This window comes from Cygnus olor, chromosome 13 (genome assembly GCF_009769625.2).
Source record: "Cygnus olor isolate bCygOlo1 chromosome 13, bCygOlo1.pri.v2, whole genome shotgun sequence".
Lineage (NCBI taxonomy): Eukaryota > Metazoa > Chordata > Aves > Anseriformes > Anatidae > Cygnus > Cygnus olor.
This window is the reverse complement of record NC_049181.1, coordinates 585,963-609,202: the sequence shown is the minus strand read 5'-3', so window position 1 is coordinate 609,202 and position 23,240 is coordinate 585,963. Positions and strand designations below refer to the sequence as shown.

Sequence of the window (23,240 nt, the reverse complement as noted above, 5' to 3'; positions counted from 1 at the left end):
ACTGATACAGGTAAAAACATCACGAGCACAGTGTTCATGTCTACAAGGGCTGTGACACTATTTCCCAAAGTTCCTGCATCAGCAAGATTCCCTCTGTTCTATACTCCCAAATTCCTACGTCCCAAATAAATCTAGTAACTCTGGACTGTGTACAGACAGACATCTCACTGTTCTCTCTTACAGGATGCACGGAGTCCAGGACCTTGGTGAGCTGGTAAAATCGCCGAGAGCAGGAGGTAGGGTTCTTCCTCTTGCAAGCGATGATCCGGTCAAGTTCCTTAATGTAATTCATTCGAAGTTCATCAAAGAGCTTCTGGTTCTTCAGGCCATCCACTGGAACTGGATGGAACAAGGAGAGGAAACAGTAAGAGTTGCCCAGAAAGCGCAGAGAAAAAGATAAGCAACATGAAAGCTGAAGAAATGGTTAACACAGGCCTACCGGGAAAGATGTGCCCTCACTCTGATCAGCCCATCGGACCACTGCTAACCAAGGACCCTTGCTCAGCACTTGTTACAGAAGGGAGGCATAGGACCGAGGTGCAGCACCATTTTCTGAGTGGTGCCCAAAAGGGCAGCAGATGGGCTGAGGAGCCACCTCGTGCAGGAGCTTCACTGGAGAAACGCTGCAATGTGCAGGGGCAGGACAGGCCGGCTGCAGTGGGTTAGGGCACCGCGTCCTTACGCTTGGCAGCTCACTGCCTCTGCGCAGCTTGAAGCTGAGAGGAAAGATCCAGTGCCATCCCTTGGGGAGCACCAGTACATGCGGGTGTACACAGAAAGGCACCAGACACTTTCAGGGCAATACTGTATATAGCAGCTAGTGATCTGTTGCAGGAAGGATGCGAGTACTTACTAATACTGAAGAAGAGTAGAGCCTTCATACAGAGAAACTCCTGGGGTGTGATCTGAAGCCAGCCAAACTCCTGAGAGAGGTGCCGCATCCTGACACATTGGCTGTACATTCTGGATTTGTGCATCCGGTATCTGGCACAACAAGATGCACAATGCATTGGCAGGAAGATTAAATAATTGCTTGTGTGATGTGTGGGTGTTGACAAGCTCTGCCTGGCCCAGAAACCCAGCCTCGCCTGGAACATCCCCACTGCAGAGGGGGAATGTTGACAGCAATGAATGAATGTTGAATACGGGAGAGGAAAGTTTTTCAAAATACCTCCATGTGACCTTCTGTGCCTGGAAATGGATGACTATCTTGGATTTTCAAGGTTCATTTGACCCTCTGCCTTCTTGAAAAATGACTGCATCGATTCACCATATTCGGCTATCCAAAAGGGACACGAAGCCGAGCTCTGAACTCTCAGACAGGAGGAGTGGTTTTGCTTACTGCTGTGCTTAGTTATTGTTTTATAACTTTTCTGCCTTAGTGTCAATAAAACCTCCCCAACTCCACGCTGATGGTGCATCAGAGAGAAATCATCAGGAGCTCACAGTATACATTTATCTCTGTTTCTGCTCTCTCTAACTGACCAAACAAACTCAAAACAGAAACTCAAATCCCTCAGTGAAAGGCAGGTCTGTGTGGCCCAGCTCTTCACAACCCGTGCCAGCACCTGTTGCTGCCCTGGTGGAAGTCCAGCTGAGGGCAAACTTGAGGGAAAGGGAAGCAGGAATAGCAGAGACTCTGCAACTCATTATTCCTGCAGATTACTGCAGAGCAATTACAGGAAAAAAAGTGGGCCCCTCCTATGCTTTTCTGGTCAGCTCTCAAAGCCTGATTACTCAGCTGTACATTTCATAAGCAGACGGTAAAGCAACTTCCTTGCCTTGTTCTCATTTCTCACCTAGTCTGACTCAGACAAAGCAGAACTTTAGACTGTTGTTATTTTGCACTTACTCATTGAAGACCAAATCTGGAGCAAAATAAAGCATCCTGGAGTTGACATTAGTGAAAGATCTCCAACCCATAGCAAAAACCATAAGACCCATCCAAGAATACTGGATTATTGACATCTGGTCATCCACATGCAGATTACGAAATCCTATTAAAAAAAAAAAAAAAAGCCAGAGGGATGTTACAAATTAATATTGTGTTCCTGCAGTTACCAGGATTGTTTTCATGCAGACTCCAACCCTCCCGCAGTGACCCTGTAATGACACGGTGGTCCACAGACTGATCTCAGCTCATCCCAGGACACACAAATGAAGCAGGGTGATACAAGTGAGGTGCATCAAGGCACCCACACACTGGTGGGAAATCAGGAACATCCAAACCACAAAACTGCACCTGAAAGTGGAGAAAGGGGATCCCCCAAACACAAGGAAGAGATAAAGACCACGTTAAAAACACAAACAGAAAAGCATTTTAAAGGAAGCCCATAGCAAGTTGTAATAAATGACATCTTTCCCCCAGAAGTCTCAAAGAACTTCAGAAATTGTAATTGAAGGCTTTGTAAGTCCCAGTGAGATGAGCAATTCTCCAATAGGCTAGACAAAGACAATACAGGAGGGTGGGATTAAATGAGTTCCTAAAGTACCACAGCACCTATGTTCAAATAAGGGCCCTAAGCACTTCCCTTTCCCAACAGAAACAGGTTAGCTGCAATCACGTTCATTTCTAATAGGTGCTAATTAGAAATCCAGAGCCAACTGGCATCTCATTGTGCCACACACTCTGCAGCCACAGTGGAAATCCCAAAGTTCCTGCTCCAAACCATTTGCAATTTTCATGTGAAACAGAACATCAAAAGTAAATGAAACAAACATCCGATGACAATTTGCTTTGTTCTACTACCCGAAATAGATCGGCTGATCAGGAGCTGGAGCCCCAGACAGCAATACAGCTAACCGTACCAAAGTCTCCATGCACAGAGGCAGAAACAAGCCCTCATTAACCAATTACTTCCTTTGGGCGAAATTCTGGCACTCAAGGAAATCAACATTTTCTCGTTTTGAGAAAATCACATGTTATTCTAATCAAATATTAAAACAATTCTAACACCGTCAGTGTATAATTATAACCCACAGTGTATAATTACAATCCACTGAGGCAAGCATCTGTCTCTTGCTTGGGAAGCTGTCAACTGCAAATGAGCACAAGTCGTGTTTCATTGCTGACGGAAATTGCTTTAGGTTTGTACATTTTCCCTTCAGCTTTCATGTCACCGTGAAAAGCTACCAGCTTGTGGGCAAGGAGTGTCCTACTGACCCCGAGCAGGTGATTTCCATTCTGAGGGCTCTTAGCTGCCTACCGACAACGACAGCTTTCAGGCAGCCAGAGCAGAGCCTGTTTGCAGAACACAAGCACAGGTGAGGCACGTGGACAACTCAAAGATTTCACAGAATTAGTCATAGTCATCTCTAGGACATGTCCTGGTTGGAATTTCATTTTTACTTACAGTACTGCATGCTATTAAAAACAAACAAACAACAACCCAACAACCAAAAAATAACAAAACAACTTCTTACTTATCCAGTAAATCTGTTCAGAGATGAATTCACTGCCTACTAAATGTAAGAAAACAACTGTTTTCTTCAATTTTCTCCTACTCCATGCTTGCTTCTGTTATTTTTTCTTGCCTAGACTTTCTGAGAAGACTGGAAAACTTGAGTTACTTGGAAAGGAGCCATCCTGCTGGTCTCCAGAGCTGTAACTCTGTGGTGAGTAAGAAGTGTGATGGTGCAGGGAATGCTCCTGCACTGTCACTCCAGTGATGACAGTAAACATCTCGTTGGTCTGCTATACACTCAGCTTCTTCCAAAATCAGTACTTCTTTTTTTCTCCCTGCTTAACTTGCTCTTTGATGGAAAAGCATATCTTCTCTCAGAGGAATTAATAGACAAAGGAAGGAGCTTTGCTGGCAGGTGTTTCCGATGCAGCGTGGCGAACATGAGGAGCACATGCTGAGCTCCTCCAGCCGATGCGGGCTCACTGTGACAGGCAGCTCACGCTCTCGGTCCTTTTGAACAGACAGGACCACGGCAACATGCTTCCCACAAGGAGGGGGCTGCCATGTGCTGAACCTGCCTGAGCCCCCTGCTCCAGGAGCCATCTGCGGGGAGCAGGGCAGCCCACAGCCATCACCAGGGACTTCTGTTCGCAGGAGCCGGGCTCTGTGACGCTTCAGGGGCCTGAGCCCACGGGTCCCCCACTTCTGCTGGGTGCAGCATCAGCAGGACAAAGCAGTTGCAACACCAATATCCATGGCAGAACTCGTCGCTCAGCTTAACCCACTCGTGATGTTGTAAGCTCGGTGTGCATTTAGCAAATTGTACAGTACAGGTGCAAACCAATGATCAAAAAAGGCTCTGCAGGTTTCAGTTCTTATTTATAGACTTAGCTTGGGTTTCTCCTAAACATCGAGTATCGGCTTTTCAACATATTTGTTGAAAGTATTTGTTGCATCTACTCTTTTTGCCATGAGAAGGATTTTGGTGCACTTATTCACTACCTTGTAATTATAATGTTCACTAAAAAAATATATTTGCACAAGCTCTATCAGTGTCTAAAGAAAGGTATTTGAACACAACAGTTTTGTTGTTATAGGACTTAAAATTTGCTTCTGCATGTACAAGAAAACAGGTTGTACAAGCAGTGTGGTTGACTTTTCTAAAAGGAATCACCACTTTCAGTTTCCAATCTGGAACACCTTGAAATAAAACTTGTTTTCAGAAGCCAGATACCTATCACTTCTTGGAAGCCTACTGTTTTCAGGCATCTTAGATGATGCATGGTCAAAATCACTGCAAAAGAAAATAAATACAAATCTACTGCGACAATATATTGCTAAGTTTCTAGTACTGCCATAGTAAAGGACACCTGACTGATGGTAACTTCTATGGAGAGCAATCATAGCAAAAATAAAATTAAATGTACCGATGTCTTGAGTGAGATGAAAGCATAACCTTTTTCTTGTGAATAATCTTAAAGCAGCAAAGTTTAGAAATAAAGTCTTTATCTTCTCTGTTGATATAGTGCTGTGTCATAATGATATCTCACTAAGAGATAAGCAGTTGAACAGCTCATATGTTACCATAAAGTAACATTTCAATAAAAATGAATACTTACTTATTATCCTGGAAATTTTATTTTCCAGAGAATGGAAGAAGACACAATTAATTGCATCTTTATAATTACAGGGTGAGTTAGATATAACATAAGGCAGTAGATCTGAAACAGAAAGGCAAGCAAGCAATGGGCCTGGAATACCCATAAAGCCCTAACTTAAACAACAATTACTCAGAAATTTGTAAAAGCTGCAATAAACAGGAGTATCTGCAATGATACCGTCTGTCAGGTGGCATATTTCACCTGATAACATGTGCATCGAGGTGCTAGAGACATGAAGTGTATTCATCTGTCTCATTTGCAGCAGAGTAGCAGCTTGCCCTTTTGCTGGTCTGCTGTGAAGCAGACATTCCCCATACACTTGCAGACCAATTATTTTTTATAGACTGATTTCCTAGCAGCTTCAGGAATGAACTGAAGATTTTTCATTTTCTGACAGTTAAAATGATTTTTAAACTAAAGTGTTTGAGTGCTGATCTAAATTAACCATAACATCTTGACTTAGATTTTATATATATAGGGAAAAGAGAAAATACAGATTTTATGAATTTAATCAGACTTTTGAATTCCGTATTTCAGTAGCTTTCTTGGCAAGCTATGGTTATTTAATCTTTCCTTTCCAGAGAAAACACAGTCTGAGTCTACCTTGTTCTGCTGCAGACATTCAATTACATAGCGTCCAAAGGGCCATGCATTAAATTTTCTCCACTAGGCAGAGGCTGATATGGCTACTGACATTGCAAGCATGATTCAGAAATGCTCCTGCTCAATGCAGTCTTGTCGCTGACACTCAAGGATATTATTAAAACTTTGCTGAAGTAAGTGCAGCAATACCTTGCTGCATATTATCACCCTCGGTATACAGGTGAGGTTCAATGGAAGATGCGAGGTTAATACACATCTATTAACCAATATCAATCTGTTGACTGCAGTATCAGGCTGACACTGCCTCTGTTAACAGGTGCAAATTCTCATTCCTCCTGCCAGCAGCAGTCACTGTAAAGTAAAACCTCTGCACCTTTTCTCTTTTCTCACTTTCTGAGATAAGTCCCTTATCTGGCAAGCAGAGCTGCTCAGGCTTAGTTAAGCCCATGCTGGTGCCAGCTGGGCTGTGTTTGGGGGCTCCAGCGGGCAGATGCCGTGTGCCCAGGGCTGCCCGCAGGCACAGAGGCAGAGCCAGGAGTGCTCATGGGGCATCAGGGCTGCCTGTGGGGATGAGCGGCCGCTGCCCTCGGCCACGGGCTCTGCTCCTGCTGCACCAGCCGCGCCGGGCAGTGTGGCTCCAGAAAGCTCTGCGGCCACCCGTGGCACCTCTCTGCCAACCACACTCATTAGAAGCCTCTGGCCTCCCAGCAGGCTAAGAGCACATCTTTTTGTTTTGGTAAACACAGCGACACCCCGCTGTTTTATATTGCTTGGGCTCTGTTTCCATTACTTCTCCCCCTGCATTGTTTTCAGTGCATCGCTGTCCCCTTGATCTGCCCTGTGTCCAGCTGCCTAGCCGACCAGCAGCCCCAAGAGCTGGAAACACTTCTGCACTGTTAGTCAAAGTGTAACTTAAAGCGATTCTAGCCAGCAAACTGCCCGTGGCTATCCAGCAGGGCATTGCAGGTCTGACAGGCGTGGGGGCGGCCCCTCGGCTGCCGGCTGCCCCGAGCAGCAGCACGTGGCAGAAGGCAGCACCACCAGCAGCGGGTGTGCAGCCACCAGCAGCGGGTGTGCAACCACCAGCAGCGAGTGTGCAACCTCGCCGCAGCAACATCTGGGTCACGGCTTGAGCAAAGGCTTGAGCAAAGGGGCTGTGTAACCACAGCCCGAAGCACAAAACAGCAACAATGCTGCAGTTGTTTACTCCTCCCCTGGAAAATATCAAGAGAATGACTAAGTGGTAAATTTGTCGTTGTTACTGTTAAACTCCATGCTGGCATATGTCACACAACTACAGGGAGAAAGCTGGGGAAAACAAACTAGTGTTGCCTCTTGCTCCGGGCACAGTGCAGCTGATGGTGACGCCGTGTTCCCACCAGCAGCAAGCTCTGCAGGCTCCATCCACGCCAGCACGCAGGAGGGATCTCTTCACACTTGTCAACAGCTTTTATGGATGGCAGACACAGCTGGTGGGTGCGGTGGACAAGAGAGCATCCCAAATACCACAGCACTCCCATTTCGAGCTCTGACAGACCGGCCAAGGAAGCCTGGGCTCCGTAAGCGATGCTCGTGCCCACAGAGGTGGATGTGGCCACCCTTTGGCTTCCCAGAGAGCAGGTGAGCACTCACATGAGATGAGCAGAGTGAACTTTGCCCAGGTGCTTCAGCCGGGCAGCTTGTGTGGCTGCAGGCAGCTGCTGGGGCTCTCTGCAGCCTTTTTCTTTCCTTCCATAAAAGTTAGAGGCCTTCGAGTCGCTTAGGCCCGCGAAGAGGTCTTGGGAGGACAGGCTGGAGAGCTGGGAGCCGCCTGTGCTGAAGAAGCCCGATTCTGGTGAGGAACATCAGAATAAAGGAACCAGGGCTGTTCTCAGAGGACACGGCAGGTGATTCTGTCTCAGTAAGGAGCTCTCGGTGAGGAGGGAAGATGAGCCTCTAGAAAACATGTAGGGTTGCTATGTTCCAGAGGCAAGAGACCTTGGAAAGGCAAGTGTGGTTTCCAAAGGAATAAGCCAGTCTAGTGAGACTGTGAAGACAAAAATAGTACCTCAGGCTGTGGCTACACCTGCATTGAAATAACCAGGATTAAAGGCCAAAAATGTTGCCCAGGAACCAAGAGATGGGCTGTAAACCCACCAGCATGTGAAGGATGGCTGATCCATGTTGAGAGCTCTTGTGTTTTATTGCCTCACTTGTGTTGGCTTTGCTCTCAGAAGACTCTGAGAACTGTGCTAAAGGCTTCTCAAACAAAGGGAGATTCCCTTTGGGTTTCCACGTCTTAAAACAGATTGATTGGGCTGATAAGACCAGTTTATAACAGGAGCTCTAAAATGGGAGTTTTCTTTTGGAATAAACCTAGTCCTAGATTCCCCAACAGTCTACACAGGTGCCCAAGTGAGGTCCTGACCTCCAGGGTCCCAAGAGGAACCAGACAGTTTCCTCAGAGGAGATATCCAGTTAAATGTAAATTTTTGCTGAGTTGCCTGCATACTTAGACCAAGCTCTGCAGGAACTCAGACCCAATCCTCAGCTACTTTCAGCAGCTTCCCCAATTCCACTACCACTTCATGAAGCAGTGCACGTCTGGATCACCTGGAGAAGGTATGCTTTCCTCTAGCTCATGCAAGTTACGGGATGGTGCTAATCTCTTGTTCAGAGAAGAGTTCTCCAGGCTTGGCTGTAACAGCTCTGGAAGTGGAACAAAACCGCTGCAGGAGAATGGAAAGAAAAAAAACCTTGAATCTCTGCCAGGATCCCTCATACGCAGTAGGAAGAAACCAGCCACCAAAAGGAGACAAACCTCATGTTGCTCCAATTTGATTTCCAGAGAAGTTACAGACAGACACCTTGTGAAAGTGCTCCCCCAGGAAATTTTCTGATTGTGAGGTACAGGTTGCAGATCACCTCCTTTGAAACCCACCTTCAGGCAATGCAAATGGGGGGGCTTTGGGGAATGTGACAGGACAGGACTGGGGTTTGGTCATTTTCATCCTCACCTGGCAAGGCCTTTGCCCACTTTACAACGTAGACCAGCTGCCTCTCCCCGAGCTCATTCAGGCTGGTCAGCAGGTTGGAGAAGGAGTCAGGCTGGCTGTTGTCATGGCCAGCACACACCACAGCTGGCTCGATGGCTTCCAGGACGTTGAGGAAGATGGGCTGGCACTCAAACCCATCAATGTGCGTCATCACCATCTTGGGAGCTTGCTCCTCCGTGGGGCTGGATGAACTGGCTGCTTCGGCATCATCTTGTGTCTTCAGGTTACCCAGCTTCTTGAGCTTGCGGGCTGTGGAAATGACACATTTTTGTATGACACTTACACAAAAAAGCCTTGAGGTTTCTTGGCTTACAATAAAATTGAGAGTGATGACCAGTAGCAGTGACACATGTGGTGCATGCAGCCTAGTGAGAGCCCAGGCATCACAGGCATCATGTAAGGACAAAAGGGAGTATACGATGCTCAAGGAAATACATTTGTTCGTTAATATTATATGGAAAAAAAACAAGCATCATTTACGTCCTCAACCATCACCGGTCTCACATTAAGTCCCAGTTAGAAATGGAGAGGAAGAACTGGGGAAAAGAGAAGAGGTGAATTGGTTCAAACAACTACTCACATGCAATTAAAAAGCGAAGGAAACCAAGCAAATAAACTCAGTATGTGGTCACATTCTGGGGAAAAAAGCCAATGTACTTAAGCACTCTCTTTTGGATCGTTCCACTCCACGACCAAGTTCAGGCAGCTAGGACATGTACGCCCCAGCCCCAAGGGCCAGGGTACTCTCCACATAGCAATGGCTTTCACCCTACAAAACCACTTTTACAGACTCACTGTAGGAGTGGGAAGGTCTCTTTTGGGCAGCGATTTCTCCCTGCAGGAAACTCCTGCAGCACGTACTGCCCTAAGCCAAGCACTCGCAGCTGGACTACTACTCCACAGACACACTACAGAAAAAGAAACCTAAAGGCAAGCCCGTGTCTCTACGGCTGCTTCCCTGGAGTTTTCCCAGCTAGCCCAGTGCAGAGGAGAAGTCTCAAGGGAGGGCAGCCTTGGTCTGCTGGCCAGCTTCAAAAGGAACTTCAGTACAGTGAGCCTGTGGGGTCGGGACTGCCCAACATGGACATGTGCCCTTGTCACCATAACGAAGTCTCTCTCTTGAGGTGCAACTGACTCTTAATTACAAAAGCCAATCTCCCTGCAAGGTATACCAGGAGCTTCAGATGCATGACTTCAAAATTCTTGGAGAGTTAGTGGTTATCTAATTTGGTATCTACATGACTATGTTCAGCACAACACAGGTTGGCAGGCTACTGCAGAAAGGAACTGCTTTCATACCTCACTGACTACAAAAAACTCTAATTAATTAGAGCAAAAAAAGCTGATCGCTTAATTCAAGCAGAGAATATAACATCAAACCAATTGTCCTTGGGGTTTTGGCTCCTACATTACATGATACTTATCTCAGATTTCCTTTCAGCTGTAATTAGAAAAATAAGCAGTGAAACATAAAAATGTCAAGTTAAAGAGCAGCTTTGTAAATCAGTTCAAAATCCTGATCTTTAGGTAATGTACTTTGGATGATCTACTGTAATTAAGACAGGCTGCTCTGAAAAAAAAAAATGAGAAGAAAGCAGTAATAAAAATAAAAGAGAGCAACAAGAAAACAGGGCTACAATGCAGTGTGATGTAGTTCAGCATTTACTTGCATGGATCACAGGCCAGACAGAAAATAAGAGCCTCTCCTCTCTCACTTCTCAAACATCTCTGATGGTGCAAAGAACCACCATGATTTGGCAAACTCCCGATGCTCTCCTTTCGAACCCCGAGACTCTGCTTTGACAGCAGATCGCCTGGGAAAGGTATGGCACAGCTGTCCTGGGGGCTGCGTTTGGCTTTTGTTTTGGACAAGCAACATGAAAATGCACCAGCACAATACATCGGCCCCCTGTTCCTAAACCACCTACTGTTAGCAAAGGATAGAGGCATCAGGACAAACTCCATGAGAGGCAAAACCACATCTTATAGATATACTTGGCACTGGACTTTTAATGACAGGAGTGCTGGTGGGAAATACAAGTTACCTGGCTTGGAAAAATAAATAAACAAATAAATAAATAAATAAAATAAAAATAAACAACCTAACCGTATCTTCCAAAGATGAATAATTGTGCCAAAAAGGACCTGAACATAAATAAAGCCAAACCTACAAACCTGTACTGTAGAAAACACATATATCCTGGTTTAAATGTTACAATCTTTTTTTTTTTTTTTTTTAATTGAATTGAATTATCTAAAACCAAAAGATATCAAGTGAAGTAAGAAAAGAACAAACAAAAACCATGCTGGCTCTGAGACTGCAGTTGTAAACAAAAACACTTTCCATCAGATAGCACTGAAGTTGGATAATAACTATTCTTATCAGAGGAAACTTATGTTTGTGTATTTCAGGAGCAATTTTTCCACAGATCGCTGAAATACTTCTAGATAGAGTGCTACACGGGGAGAAGCTTCAGAGGCAAAGAGTAACTTTATATAGAGTCGAAAACCTATGGCTTATGGTAGGATTTCTCTAGGTTGCTTAACTGCTGTACTCATTGTACCCTGAAATTCAGCTCCTGAAATGGCCTTACTGGAATCCTCACTTACTTTTAATCTAAAAATCTTGGGATCCAGGCGCGTATCTGGACCTCCTAACACACACAGCTTATATAGATACACACACATATATATATATACATACTTTTGTCTTGATTTTGTCTTACCTGTTCAACAGCCTGTTTTGATGGTAGCTACTACATGGTAGCTACTAAAAATAAAAATGGAAAATACAGGAAATACAGGAATAGAGGGAAAAGCTGTCTCTTTCAATATATTTCTGAAATATTCTGAAAGCATTACAAACATCTAATATGGGATTCACCTCTTTTAATTTTAGAAATCTACAGCACTCATTAGCTAGACTCCCTGGATAACACTGGGCAGAAACAGATACTTAGAATTAATTTCCTCATTAAAGACATCTGTTACACTTTTATTCCAGGATGAGCCAAGCTAGGCAGAAGTCTCTACGCTAAGGTGGGTTGAACCCCAGCACAGGACTGAAAGCATGAAGTTTACCTGCTTTGCTCTTACTAGGGCATATAACACTCAGGAAGCCTCATCATGCAGGTTATTCACGCAGTAAGTCACACATGCATTGCATCTGAAATTCTGCTTAATTTTTCACTTTGAATGTATTTTATGTATTTGGGGGAAAAAAAGAAAAAAAGCCTAGATGATGTAATTATATCATGATAAAATATTCGTAACTGCAAAAATGACTAGGGAGTCCATTATACAGCAATTATAGAAGGTAAACACATTTTAAGCAACATAACATGGCCAACTTTCATCCAGGAGTTTCAAAGAGTTGTCCAAGGATCTCTGAGTTACCAGTACTCATTCTTCACAAGGGACTCTGGGAAGTTCTGGGGAACTGGAAGTAAACACTCTTTCATAAGACATGACAAAGAAATCTTATCAATTCAGGGCTGGGCATTTCAGCCTGATTTCGGCTTCTGGCAAAATGGCATCAATCAATATACATCTTGCCAACACCAGATCCTGTCAAGCGAACAATATTTCCTTCTTTGGGGGAAAAAGTCTGAGCTGGCTGTATGGTTCAGTGGCTACAGGAATAATGGGATCCCCTGTCATGTAAAGGAGGAAAATGTTGACATGAAGAGCATCTTACCACTGCTTTTAAGCACTGATGTTGCTGATACTGGGAAACTGTGATCAGATGTTCACCGTACAGGGGAGATGTTGCTAAACTGCAGAAGTCATAGGAATAACAATAACTAGATAATACTCTCTGGAGTGAGGAAGTAAAAAATTTTATCTAGGTGGCTATGAAGAAGACTAAAGGATTATTAAATCACAGCCAAAAATACCCAATGCAGCGAGCAGAAGTTCAATAAAAGCAGTTTCTTTATTCATGCAAGCAAACTTGCAATAAAGATACAGCTCCTGGAAATCAAGGACAGGCAAGATGAAAAATAAGGAACATCTATCACAGCAGCGAACATAATTAACCACTGTGACAGCTTGGCAAAAAATGTGTCAGCATCTCCATTGCAGGAAATGATTACATCTGTATCTAATGTTTTTAAAAAATATGAACTCCACTTTAACTGCAGTAACTCGACCTGAATTAGAACTAAATACAGGCATGACTCGTGTTTTACAGGATATCGGGAGGTATTAATTAAAACAGTCTTCTAGCCCTGCAATCAGTGAACTGAATTTTACGTGTGTGGGAGTTTTTGCCCAAGACAGGAACAACGCAGGGTGCAGTCCTGAGGCCAAAGGCAGAGGTGTTGGCTGAGCTGCCCAACAGCCTTGCTGAGCCTTGTTGTGAGCTCGGCCGAGGGCAGACCCGCTCCCTTCTCAGAACAGAAACAGCCCATGGGACCTTGCACGCCAAGGCTGAAATGCACTGGCAGCAAACGAACAGGAGGTGCCTTAAAACCAGAGCTCTGCAGCTCTGTGCACATGGTACTGGCTGGGTTAGCACGGGCTGGGGTGGAACAGGACAGATGTGTCCAGATGCCTGAGTGTGCAGCAGCACGGTCACTGGGTGTTTGGGCTGGAACAAAGCCGTGAAACCACGCAGGTGTCTGGGACTGCAGCACGGAGAGGTAATGGGGGAGACAGAGAGCAGTGCACCAGTCGAAATGAGCCAATGAAACTGGCATTATCACTTTTTTCTTTTTTTTATTTTTAACTTTTTCCCTCCCTTTGGCTTTACAGCGTTGATCGGGAGAGAAGATTCTGTTTAATGGATTTCAGTTTTCAGGTCAGAGTGATCTCAATCAATAATGAAGTGCTTCAAAATATTGCCATTCTGTGCCTAAGCAGACTGTCCTAAATAAGGCATTGAGTGTTACCTCCTCCTACCATTAAAATAGGCAGAGCTGCAGGGATGCTGGTAACGGTCAGCTCCATTATACCCTATGAGTGACTGGTAATTAACAGGCAGTTAAAACCAACTGTTTGGAGCTTGGAAGCGTTTTCAAATGCTGTGGCTTTCTACTGTGGGAGAAATAACTGTGGACAAACTCATAGCATGCATGTTTTTAACAATTGCCCTTAAACTGACATTCAAAACAAATCTCAAACAGACCAGGCAGAACAGGTCAAAGCGACCCGAAAAGCTTAAGGAAAAAAAAAAAAAAAAAAAAAAAAACCAAAGTGGGGGGGCTATCAGTCCTAGCATTGGTCTTGTCAGTGTGCCCCACAGAGGAAGGCTGCACTGATGTACATCCCCTCTGACTTCAGGGGGGATTTCTCTGCTCCAAAATCCAGCTGTGCCGCTGCAGCGGCCTGCGAGGGCACGGGGAAGCAGCAGCGAAAAGCCACCCCACCAGACATTGGCATTTGCTTTTAGTGCTTGTGAGCAGGAGGGAATGAGAGTGCTGCACGTCCGCACCTGCCCCTCCTGCCAGGAGCTCTGCTGCCATCGTTCGATCCGATTTATTGCCCGCTGCTGTAAGAGCAGGCAGGTTCCTGCTCTGCTGGCTGTAAGTACTTGTCGGTACCTGGAGCTGTAAGAGCCCTCTTGGGGAAGAAATAAAACTGGAATCAGTGCTCCTTGCTGAGCAATAAACCACAACCTGTTCAGCAGCATGTTCTTCAAGATTACATTAGAGCAGCCTAGCAGCTCTGTGCGGTACTGCACACCCCAGCAGCTGTGGAAGCATTTAACCCAAAAAGCTGACTTATCCAACCAGGCGCTCCCCAGCTCTCCGTGCCGTGAAGGATGCTGCCAGGGGCTCTCACATGTTCCTAATCCCATGGTGTAAGCCGTGCCCATGGCAGGGGTGTGGAACTGGATGATCTTCAAGGTCCCTCCCAACCCAAGCCCTGCTGTGACTGACTCCCCCAAGCTCTGCTGTCAGAGGCCTTTTAGTCGTAGGTCAGCTCCACCAGCCCCGTTTTTCAGGGGATTTTCTTTCTCACTCTCACATCAAATGAACTCAAAGATGAGCCACCCAGTGGTATTCGTAAATAACGGTATGCTAAAATTCTGTCAATTTTTGAGGTAGAAGAAGAAAGGCAGGTCCAGCACATATCAGACAGCGAAATAGCCCTGCTTGTAGGAACACAAGACTAGTTCGGCTCAACCTAGATCGCAGCTTCTAGATTTCGAGCAGAAAGGCTCAGATTTTGGATATAGGCTTTGTGTCAGGTTTTGGTACAGCTACATGTTTTGGAACAGAGACAAACTATAATAAGGATTTTTACTGGTGACAAAGAAGCAACACCTATGTAGAGAAGAAAAATGCTGGGGCTGTATTTTTATAGAGAAAAAAATGTCCCTTTGCCTAATTCTGCCTGTGAAAAATCATCTTAAAATGGGAGTGAGCTGTCCAAAGAGGGTTTGATATAAGTGAGAATCCAGTTTACACGGCTGTTGATATATTTTTTTGGATTAACAAGGTTTTAAATTAAGGAAAAGGATGCTTCCTGAAATGGAAAGACAAGTTCAATGAAATTCACAATTTTGGTATTAGAAGCTTGCATATGTTTCCAGAAGCTCATTACGCTCCATCAGCCTCATTTCTTCACACATTTACTGACTATTAATGCGTCAAGTACATCAGTTATCTGCACGATCAGCCTGGATGCACTGCACATGTGGTAAGGAACCAGAAGCCGTTATCCATACAGTACCTCCGAGAGTCATCCCTGCTTCGTAGCATTTTCGCAGGCGGCAGGACGGGCAGTTTTTCCTTCTGAATTTGTCAATGGTGCAGTCATTCCGGCTGGCACACAGGTATTTCTGCTTACCTAGAAACATCAGAGGAAATGGTGATGGGTGGTGGGTACCAATCAGAGCAGATTCACAAGCAGAAATGGATTCTTGTTTTCTCAGCATCACTCAACATCCACCAGGTTCCCACTGCGGCCAACAGCACTGCTGCAGTTCATATTTCCACCTTAGTTTTGGGATATTTTTCAAAAAAAAACACCTCTCTTTTTTCACAGTTCGGCAGCCCCTAGTGTGGAGGCTGAAGGCCAGCACATGTAACTCAGAGGTGGCTTCTCCTGGGCTGCTGGGGTTGCTCGGGGCCAGCAGACAGCGAGCACGCCCTGCACCCCCTGCCCTGCTCGCTGCATGCGGAAAGGCTTGCTGCCCTGAAGGCATGAAGTACTGCCTCCAGCAAGCTTCTGGACAGCTGGAACTGCCTTCTGGCCAAAAAAGGAAAAAAAAGAAAAAAGAAAAAAGAAAAAAAAAAAGAAAAAAGAAAAAAAAAAGAAAAAAGAAAAAAGAAAAAAGAAAAAAGAAAAAAGAAAAAAGAAAAAAGAAAAAAGAAAAAAGAAAAAAGAAAAAAGAAAAAAGAAAAAAGAAAAAAGAAACAAACCACATCAGTGCTCACTTCCCAGGTCAGCCCCCAGCAGAAGAAATTATGCTGGAAGTTGATATCCTTTGGAAAAAAAAACAACACAGTTCTTCATCTGCTGCTGCAAAAGTAGTTCGTTGCCAGATATACAAGCTTTGTGGAGAGATGTCACCATACCTCTTTATGTACACATTTCAGAGACTTTTTTAGAGGAGAATAATCGCTCTGTACTGTGCAGCACAGTAGAGGTAGTCAATAAATAATAATTAAAAAGTAATGAAGCATAACCAAGAAACCAAGATATGGATAGCTTCATTCTTATATTTTTTGAATGTTGTTCACCTATTGCTTGGCTCTTTGCTGCAACAACAGCTGGTTTTGCCCCACAAAGCTTTCAAAACACTGCAGCTCACCCCGTTGAGCTGCTTGGATACTCCTGCACTGCATGTCTTTGTAGTCTGCAGAATCAAGTTCCCAGACAGCGGCTTTCCCTCTACAGCCACGATTCCCTTCACAGTGCTTTTTGGGGCTGAATAATTTTTTTGGTGCCACTCATTAATAATAACCAGGCTTGTTGCCTGCTGGTTAGTGAGATCTCGTGCAGCAGCACATTTAGGGGTGCTCAAAGAGAATTCAGAGGAAATTACTTACTGTGAGCCTAACATATCTTAGATTCACCTTCCCATTTGCTTAGAGAGTAGCTTTTTGAGATCCAGATTTCATCTCATCTTCTCTACTGCCTTGTTTGCTACACATGCCAAGAAAGAACTTTCATTCTTGACTCATAATTTGTTTTCTTACCAAGTCTAAACACGTTCACTGGATCAAGATTTGTCTGATGATCTTCATACCATGCCAAACTCAAACAGTCTCAGTATTTAATAGAACTGTATGCCTTTCTTCAAAATTATACTCGATGGGAAAGCAGTCCATATCGAGTTTAACCATTATTATTCAGCAAGTGTTTGGTTTTTATACTCTTAAAGGAATATACTTTCTTCCCAGAGATTCATTAAAAGGACAAGGTTGAACATAACAGCTTAAGGTAACCATTCTGACAAAAGATGCGTTTATTTTGGTGCACTAACCTAACAACTCCCCACCTTCTCTCCCCCCAACCACAACATCTTAAGATATTAAAAGCAGAAAAAGTGGCAAATTTTGAGCAACACAACAGTCATAAAACTTGTTGGCATCATTTGCTGTTTCACCATTGCTCTCCGAGTTCCAAAGAATCCTTTGTTTTCTGCACTCATGGTGATGGCGGAGCCCACAGACAGTCCTACCGCTCCTTCCCTGCCCACTGACTTGTGACATTACATGTCTGTGTCTTCTGGCTAGCACTGACCTCCATCTGCAAACTTGTACCTGCAGCCTGTAATCACACCCTTACGTGAAAGTCAGTATAAGGCTCGGTGTCACAAACTCCTTTCACACGGCATGCGCTTAGGGCTATGCCAAAGGTCTGAAACAAAACCGCACGTGAACGTCTTAGAACTGTCCCCATTAAAACCTGATTACACCATCCCCAATGCCTTAGCTGTTAAGATTGCAGACATAATGGGGTGAGCGTGCATTACCTACAGCATGTGATACCTCGCTAAACTCTTTCAATACCATTCTCATCAGCACCTCTTCTTACTCCCCCTCCTCCTTGCTCATTATCAGTGCTAAGGACACTTAAAAAAGCCTCAGAAGCAGAGATTACACAGAATCCCACAAAACACAAGCACCATCCTCCCTTTCAGCAGTTCATTGAGGAGGATGAGTAATACGCAACTTCAGCTGAAAGTGGGTTACTTGGAGTTACTTTTGAGCTATGGGAAACAGGTGCTGAGGCCATCCTCTTCCCACTTGACCTCTTTATGTGCATAGATCAAACAAGAATGAATGCTCTACTTTCTGAGGCGTTGGCATGGAGAGTCTTAAGCTGATTTTGATCTCCTTCCCCCCCCCCCCCCCAATTTCCCTGAAGGATTCTTGTCTCATGACAACGTCTAACAATAGGATGCCCCAGCGCCCGTCAAAACTCCCATGTGTGTGACACGTCCGGGGCTGGGACTTCCAGGGAGCCCCCAGGCCAGCTCACAGCCCCAGCTCGGTCTCTGACCAGTGGCGCCAGGCTGCCCCTGGGAGCATCCGCACAGCCATCCTGCTCTGCCTGTGCATCGGCTCCTGCTCCCTCCCCTATCTCGCCTCCCTAGTCTAAACTACAGCATTTTTGGAATGATAATAGCTCAAAATCTTTAAAAAAGTCAAGCCTCTCCTGCAAAGGGCTGAGGCGAGGAAGCACAGCACAGAAACAGCCCGTGCCCCACAAGGACGCCCCAGGGTCAGGCACTGCTCTATCGCAGCCGCCGTGCCCCGGCCCTCCTGCACCCACCCCCAGGGCGTCGTGGCCAGGGCGTTGTGGCCAGGGCCCTGCCTGCCGGCCCTGGGCACCGGAGCAGGACCTGGGAGCGGGCTCCAGCCCTCCCAGACGGGGTGGCTGCTTCCCAGGCGCCCCGCAGCGGCGGCCACCGCTCCTCACGCAGCCAGATCCGTCGTCCTTGGGGCCTGCCACTGCTCCCAGACCACAGGACACCAAAACGCGCCCATTAAAAGAATCTACTACAGTTTTACTACCTGCCGACAGGCTCAGATGAATGCAAGCTTTTAAGTTCCAGTCAGTAACTTGCCCAATGGTCACGGTACAGTGATTTTGCTGAAATAGCGAGGGCTTACTTCCTGGTTCGCAAGATAAACTCTTTGGGACAGGGACCAATTTTCTGTTAATTGTACATACATACTCTGGCACTGTTTATTTTAAGATGTTAGTCATTAACAAAAAGGGAAACAAATGGCAATACAAAGACTATTCATGGATGTGCTTCTACTCAGTATGAGAATAAGCTGCTTGCTCATCTTGTCCAAATTCCTAGGGACATAAAGATTTCCTTTACATTACTGCAAAATCCTGGAGGCCTGATAACTTTTACACCAAGTGTGGATACAGTTTGTGAAATGAATCCATGACCCGGGAGACTCCACGCTGTATCGTTCCCCCAGCGAAGCCAAGTGTCCTGAGCCAACCCTGAGCGGGCTCTGCCTGCCCTCCGCGGACCACAGAGAGCAGCCCCAGCGCGCAGGCTCATTGCCCTCAGCCTGCACTGAGGCACGGCCACACCAAGGGCTCCTCTGCTGTGTGCACCTGCGTACACCTCGCTCTCCCTTCCCTTCCAGCTGAGACTGTGCAATATTTGACACGGATATGAGCCACTGTATAACCTGAGCACAGCACAGACGTATGAAGGAGAAGGTGCCATAAAAGCCCCATGAACAACAGAATGGTTTGAACACACTGATTTCAGCTACCTTAAGTAGCTTTGCACATACAAAGACTTTTTTTTTTTAATTTTAGGATCTTTTACATTCTTCATTTAAGAACAAGCTGAAACGTTTGCAATCCGCTGTTCTTTATTTAAGATAAATGCACTATCTTTTTGTTTTATCAAGTTTAACACTTGAATGATTTTTTTCTCCTTCTCCTTCCAGCAAACAACAGAGACACTCCATTGTATTACTGCAAAGCACAGGCTCTCTCACCTTGCAAACCTGTATATACAGTTCTAAACTTTAACCATACTCTCATATTATACCCGGTAGCCCTGTTCTTTGCAAAGTTAATCAGGCAGATTTTCCGTAAAAGGGGGATGTTGGCAGCTTGTCAGGTTCAGATGTACTTACTGATCTGATGGTACCTCAGGTGTATGCCTAAAGAAGAGTGTTCCCCTTCCCTGCTGATCCAGATATGTTTGCATACATGTAGGTGAGAAATTAGTTATAAAGGTGCTCAGTACTCTCCTGCTACATCAAACAGCCATAAGAATCCCAGAAGATCAGCCCAGGTACCACTGGTCCACGAGACCACCAGCCAGCTGGTCCCACGAGATCAGCCCTCTCCAACCACTGTAGTTCCCTGCCTTGCACCACAATGCACTGCTGCACCACTGCCTCCCTTGCTGGTAATACCCTTCCTCACGGATCTGGCTTGCTCCTTTTCCAAGTTCGTGCCAGGCAGAAAGATGCTCCTGCCATCACCGAGTTCTTCTGTGCTCATCCCTTAAGACTGCAATTAAGTCAGGAGCAGAGGAAGTACAAGGACAGCAATTCTCCAGTCTCAACTAAAAATCAAGATTTATGGATAAAGATGTGTTGCTCAGTCCAGAGTTAGCTAAAAGCCTGTTGCCACAGGAATTGTTGTGCCTAGCGTAGCTTTTTCTTCCAGAAAGCAAAGTAATCTGTACAAACATATGGACTAAGATTTAAAATTGTGAATGTGACAATCCATTAAACACCTTTTGGATGAGAGGTCCTCATATTTCACTGCATAAACCAAATTCTAATAGTTGGGGAAAAGGCCAAGCTTTCTGAGAATACAAATCCTGCAGGGGCTCATGTAATTACAGGGCTTCTGGTGCTTTCCTGTGAAAGCTCTGCTACCAACTGCTGTCACAAACTGGAACACGGCACAAGCTGAGCTGGCGGATTTGGTACTGGGACCACTCTGGAGTTCCTATTTGATGTTCCCGTTAAAAATAATCAAACACGGCACAGCTGTTAAGTTCTCAGGAACTAATAATAAGTCACTATTAATAAAAGATATTTGCAAAGTAGTGTTCTTAATAATCACCTATATTTACCAAAAGAATGAAGAAAACAAAAACAGTCTGTCTCCATTGTGACAGTGCAATCTTCAGCACGGACTCTCCTGCTCTTCTCTCTCAGGGCAGCAGTTCTAGCAGACTGGGGTAGCCAGAAAGGCATGCTAGCTCTGCGTGGGAGGCTGGCTGCTGGAAGAGCCAGAGGGAGGCTCTCCAGGGAACCAAAAACAGTGGTCTGCAAGTGAAAACATTAGCCAGCCAGAGACAACCATGGAAGCTTCAGGTGTTGGCAAACTAATACGTGCAGGCAGCAGCTGAGGAGACGATCTAGCAAGAAGGCTGGAGCCAGCCAAGGCTAAGTGACTATCTTTAAAATCAAACAACTGTAGGACTGTGCAAGGTTAAGAAGTTATATTTAAACATGCTTAAGTCCAGCAAGAAATGTTGGATTCTTGTTGTATTAAATGATGTTTAATTGTTTGACTCTCTGGCAACAAAACCAAACCGTGACACGCAGCAGCGCTGGTGCTGGTGGCCCTGGGCACCCAGAGAAGCACCACGGCACGGGGCCAAAGGGAACTTGTCTGCGGAAGGCAAGGGGAGAAAAAGCAATACGCCTGGCAGACAGAACAGGAGGCAGGCTGTGCCAGGAGCACCTGTGATTTCAAAGGTCTGCTTATTCCACCTTTTTCTCTTTCCACTGACTTTTAAGGCCAAGAATACCCAAAGGGTAGGGAGAAACCAAGCACCGAGGCAGGAACATGATGGTGCTGCAGTCTTTTGTTGCAGATCCAGGACTTTTGTATGCTGTCAGATCAGCCAGGAGGAGGAGAAGAAATAATTTTAAAACATAGTAATGGTCTTTGAAAGCAGCTCACTTTAACTTGCAGTCCTTCCTACTTGTGTCGGTAAAATTAAAATCTATATGGGGTGGATGTACTTTTTGTTCACCAAATCTTTGTTTTGTAAGAGAAGGAGGAAAGAAGAGAAGTCCTCTTCCGTAGGCTGTGAATGCCCCTAGCAGCAGAGGTGCAGCAGAGCTTGCTGGCGCACTGAGTCCAGCCCTTGTGGGTTCCTCAGCACCTGGACACCAAGGTGGGGTGACAGAGAGGGACAGGCAAATGCCAGTTCTGATTACAAAAATGAGACTGTCAGCCTTGCAAGTGAACAAGTCCACATCAGAGCTGGAGAATCTGCACGATGGGTTTTAGAGCTTGCCTATACTTAACCTGGACAGCTTGGGCAATGAAACAGCTGACATTAGCAGATCAGGAAAATATTCACGTCTTTTCTATGAACTCTTCCAGAATCATTCTGGAAGAACTTGTTGGGCTTGAGCAGGAAAAAATAAAAATAAAATAAAAAAAATCTATCAAACATTTTATCAAAGCAGGAGTCATCTGCTCTACTGAAGACTACATGAATCCCTCAGTATGTAACAAAATGGAAGAGGAGTCAATGTTAAAACTTTTCATTTTATTTTTTTATCACTTTCTGATTCTTTTCAAGTCCGTGTATGTCTATAAAACCTTTTTAAATATCCCAGAATTATTACCAAATAAGTACAATAGTGTATCAAGCAAAGAATATGATAAAACAAAAAACTACATGTCTAGTTATTCTCCATTCCCTTTGAGGTGATCTGTTTGTGCTGCTCTTCAGCTCACAGTACATGCTTCTCCGACCTTTCCAAAGCCGCTGATACCAGCAACAGAGAGGAAACAAAGGCAGAAGAAGGATGTCTTTTCTCACTGGGTTAGCTTTGCAATCTGCTGTTGTAAAATGTCTCCAAAGTGCCCTAAGGTTTTCAAAGATATGTTTTATGGACTTTAAAACATAAGAACATACTGAAATATCAGCTTTCAAAATTACTCCTCAACTTTAAGACGGAAATGTCTGGCTGGAAAATCACCAGCTACATTCAATATTTATAAACAAGTCTGATTTATTGTTTATTCCGCAAAATAAAGGTGCTATCCATGTACCTCAGGGTAACATAAGATGAAATCCCACACTCACTAGATCTAATTATTCAATACACAACATGCATTTACATTACATTTTCTTGCTGAAGACTGCTGTGCACAAAACCGTGAAAAGTTCTGCTTCTGCTTCCACCCCGTCACTAGGTTAAATCCAGAGAAACTGCCTCCCATTAATTTCTGCATAACACCCCCCTAAATCATTTCTGAACTTGGAAATTTCATGAAGGACACAGTGAAGGAAGCAGGGAAGACAGGCAAACAGAAACAAACCTGCAGATTTGGTGGAAAGCTGCAGCCCCCCAGGACTAAATCCTGTTGTCTACAAGAGCTGGAAGCCACAGCCTCCTGGCTTTTCAAGCCACCAGCTCCTCCCTCTTTCCCAGCCACCCGGTTTCTAATTTGTCTCTTGCCATTTACTGAGGTTGCAGCTGTGCTTCCCTCCGCTGCCTGCAGACCAAGCCTAGAGGCGAGGTGCCAGCACTCGAGGCCGCAGCTTTGCTTCTCCTGCGCTGCCCAAGTCCCACCAGTGCCAGTCGCCTGCCCTCCTGTTTGCAAAGGGG

General features: G+C 45.1%; 1 protein-coding gene across 1 annotated transcript in view; it reads right to left on the bottom strand.

Annotated features, from left to right (window-relative positions):
- The window catches only part of AR (androgen receptor), a 61,340-nt gene that overhangs the window by 7,310 nt on the left and 30,790 nt on the right, over positions 1-23,240 (bottom strand). Inside the window, exons 3-7 of the mRNA XM_040571912.1 lie at positions 15,382-15,498; positions 8,665-8,952; positions 1,853-1,997; positions 854-984; positions 182-339 (exon numbers count right to left, since the gene is read on the bottom strand). Coding sequence (XP_040427846.1) covers positions 182-339; positions 854-984; positions 1,853-1,997; positions 8,665-8,952; positions 15,382-15,498 — 839 coding nt within the window. The remainder of the gene's footprint in view (positions 1-181; positions 340-853; positions 985-1,852; positions 1,998-8,664; positions 8,953-15,381; positions 15,499-23,240) is intronic.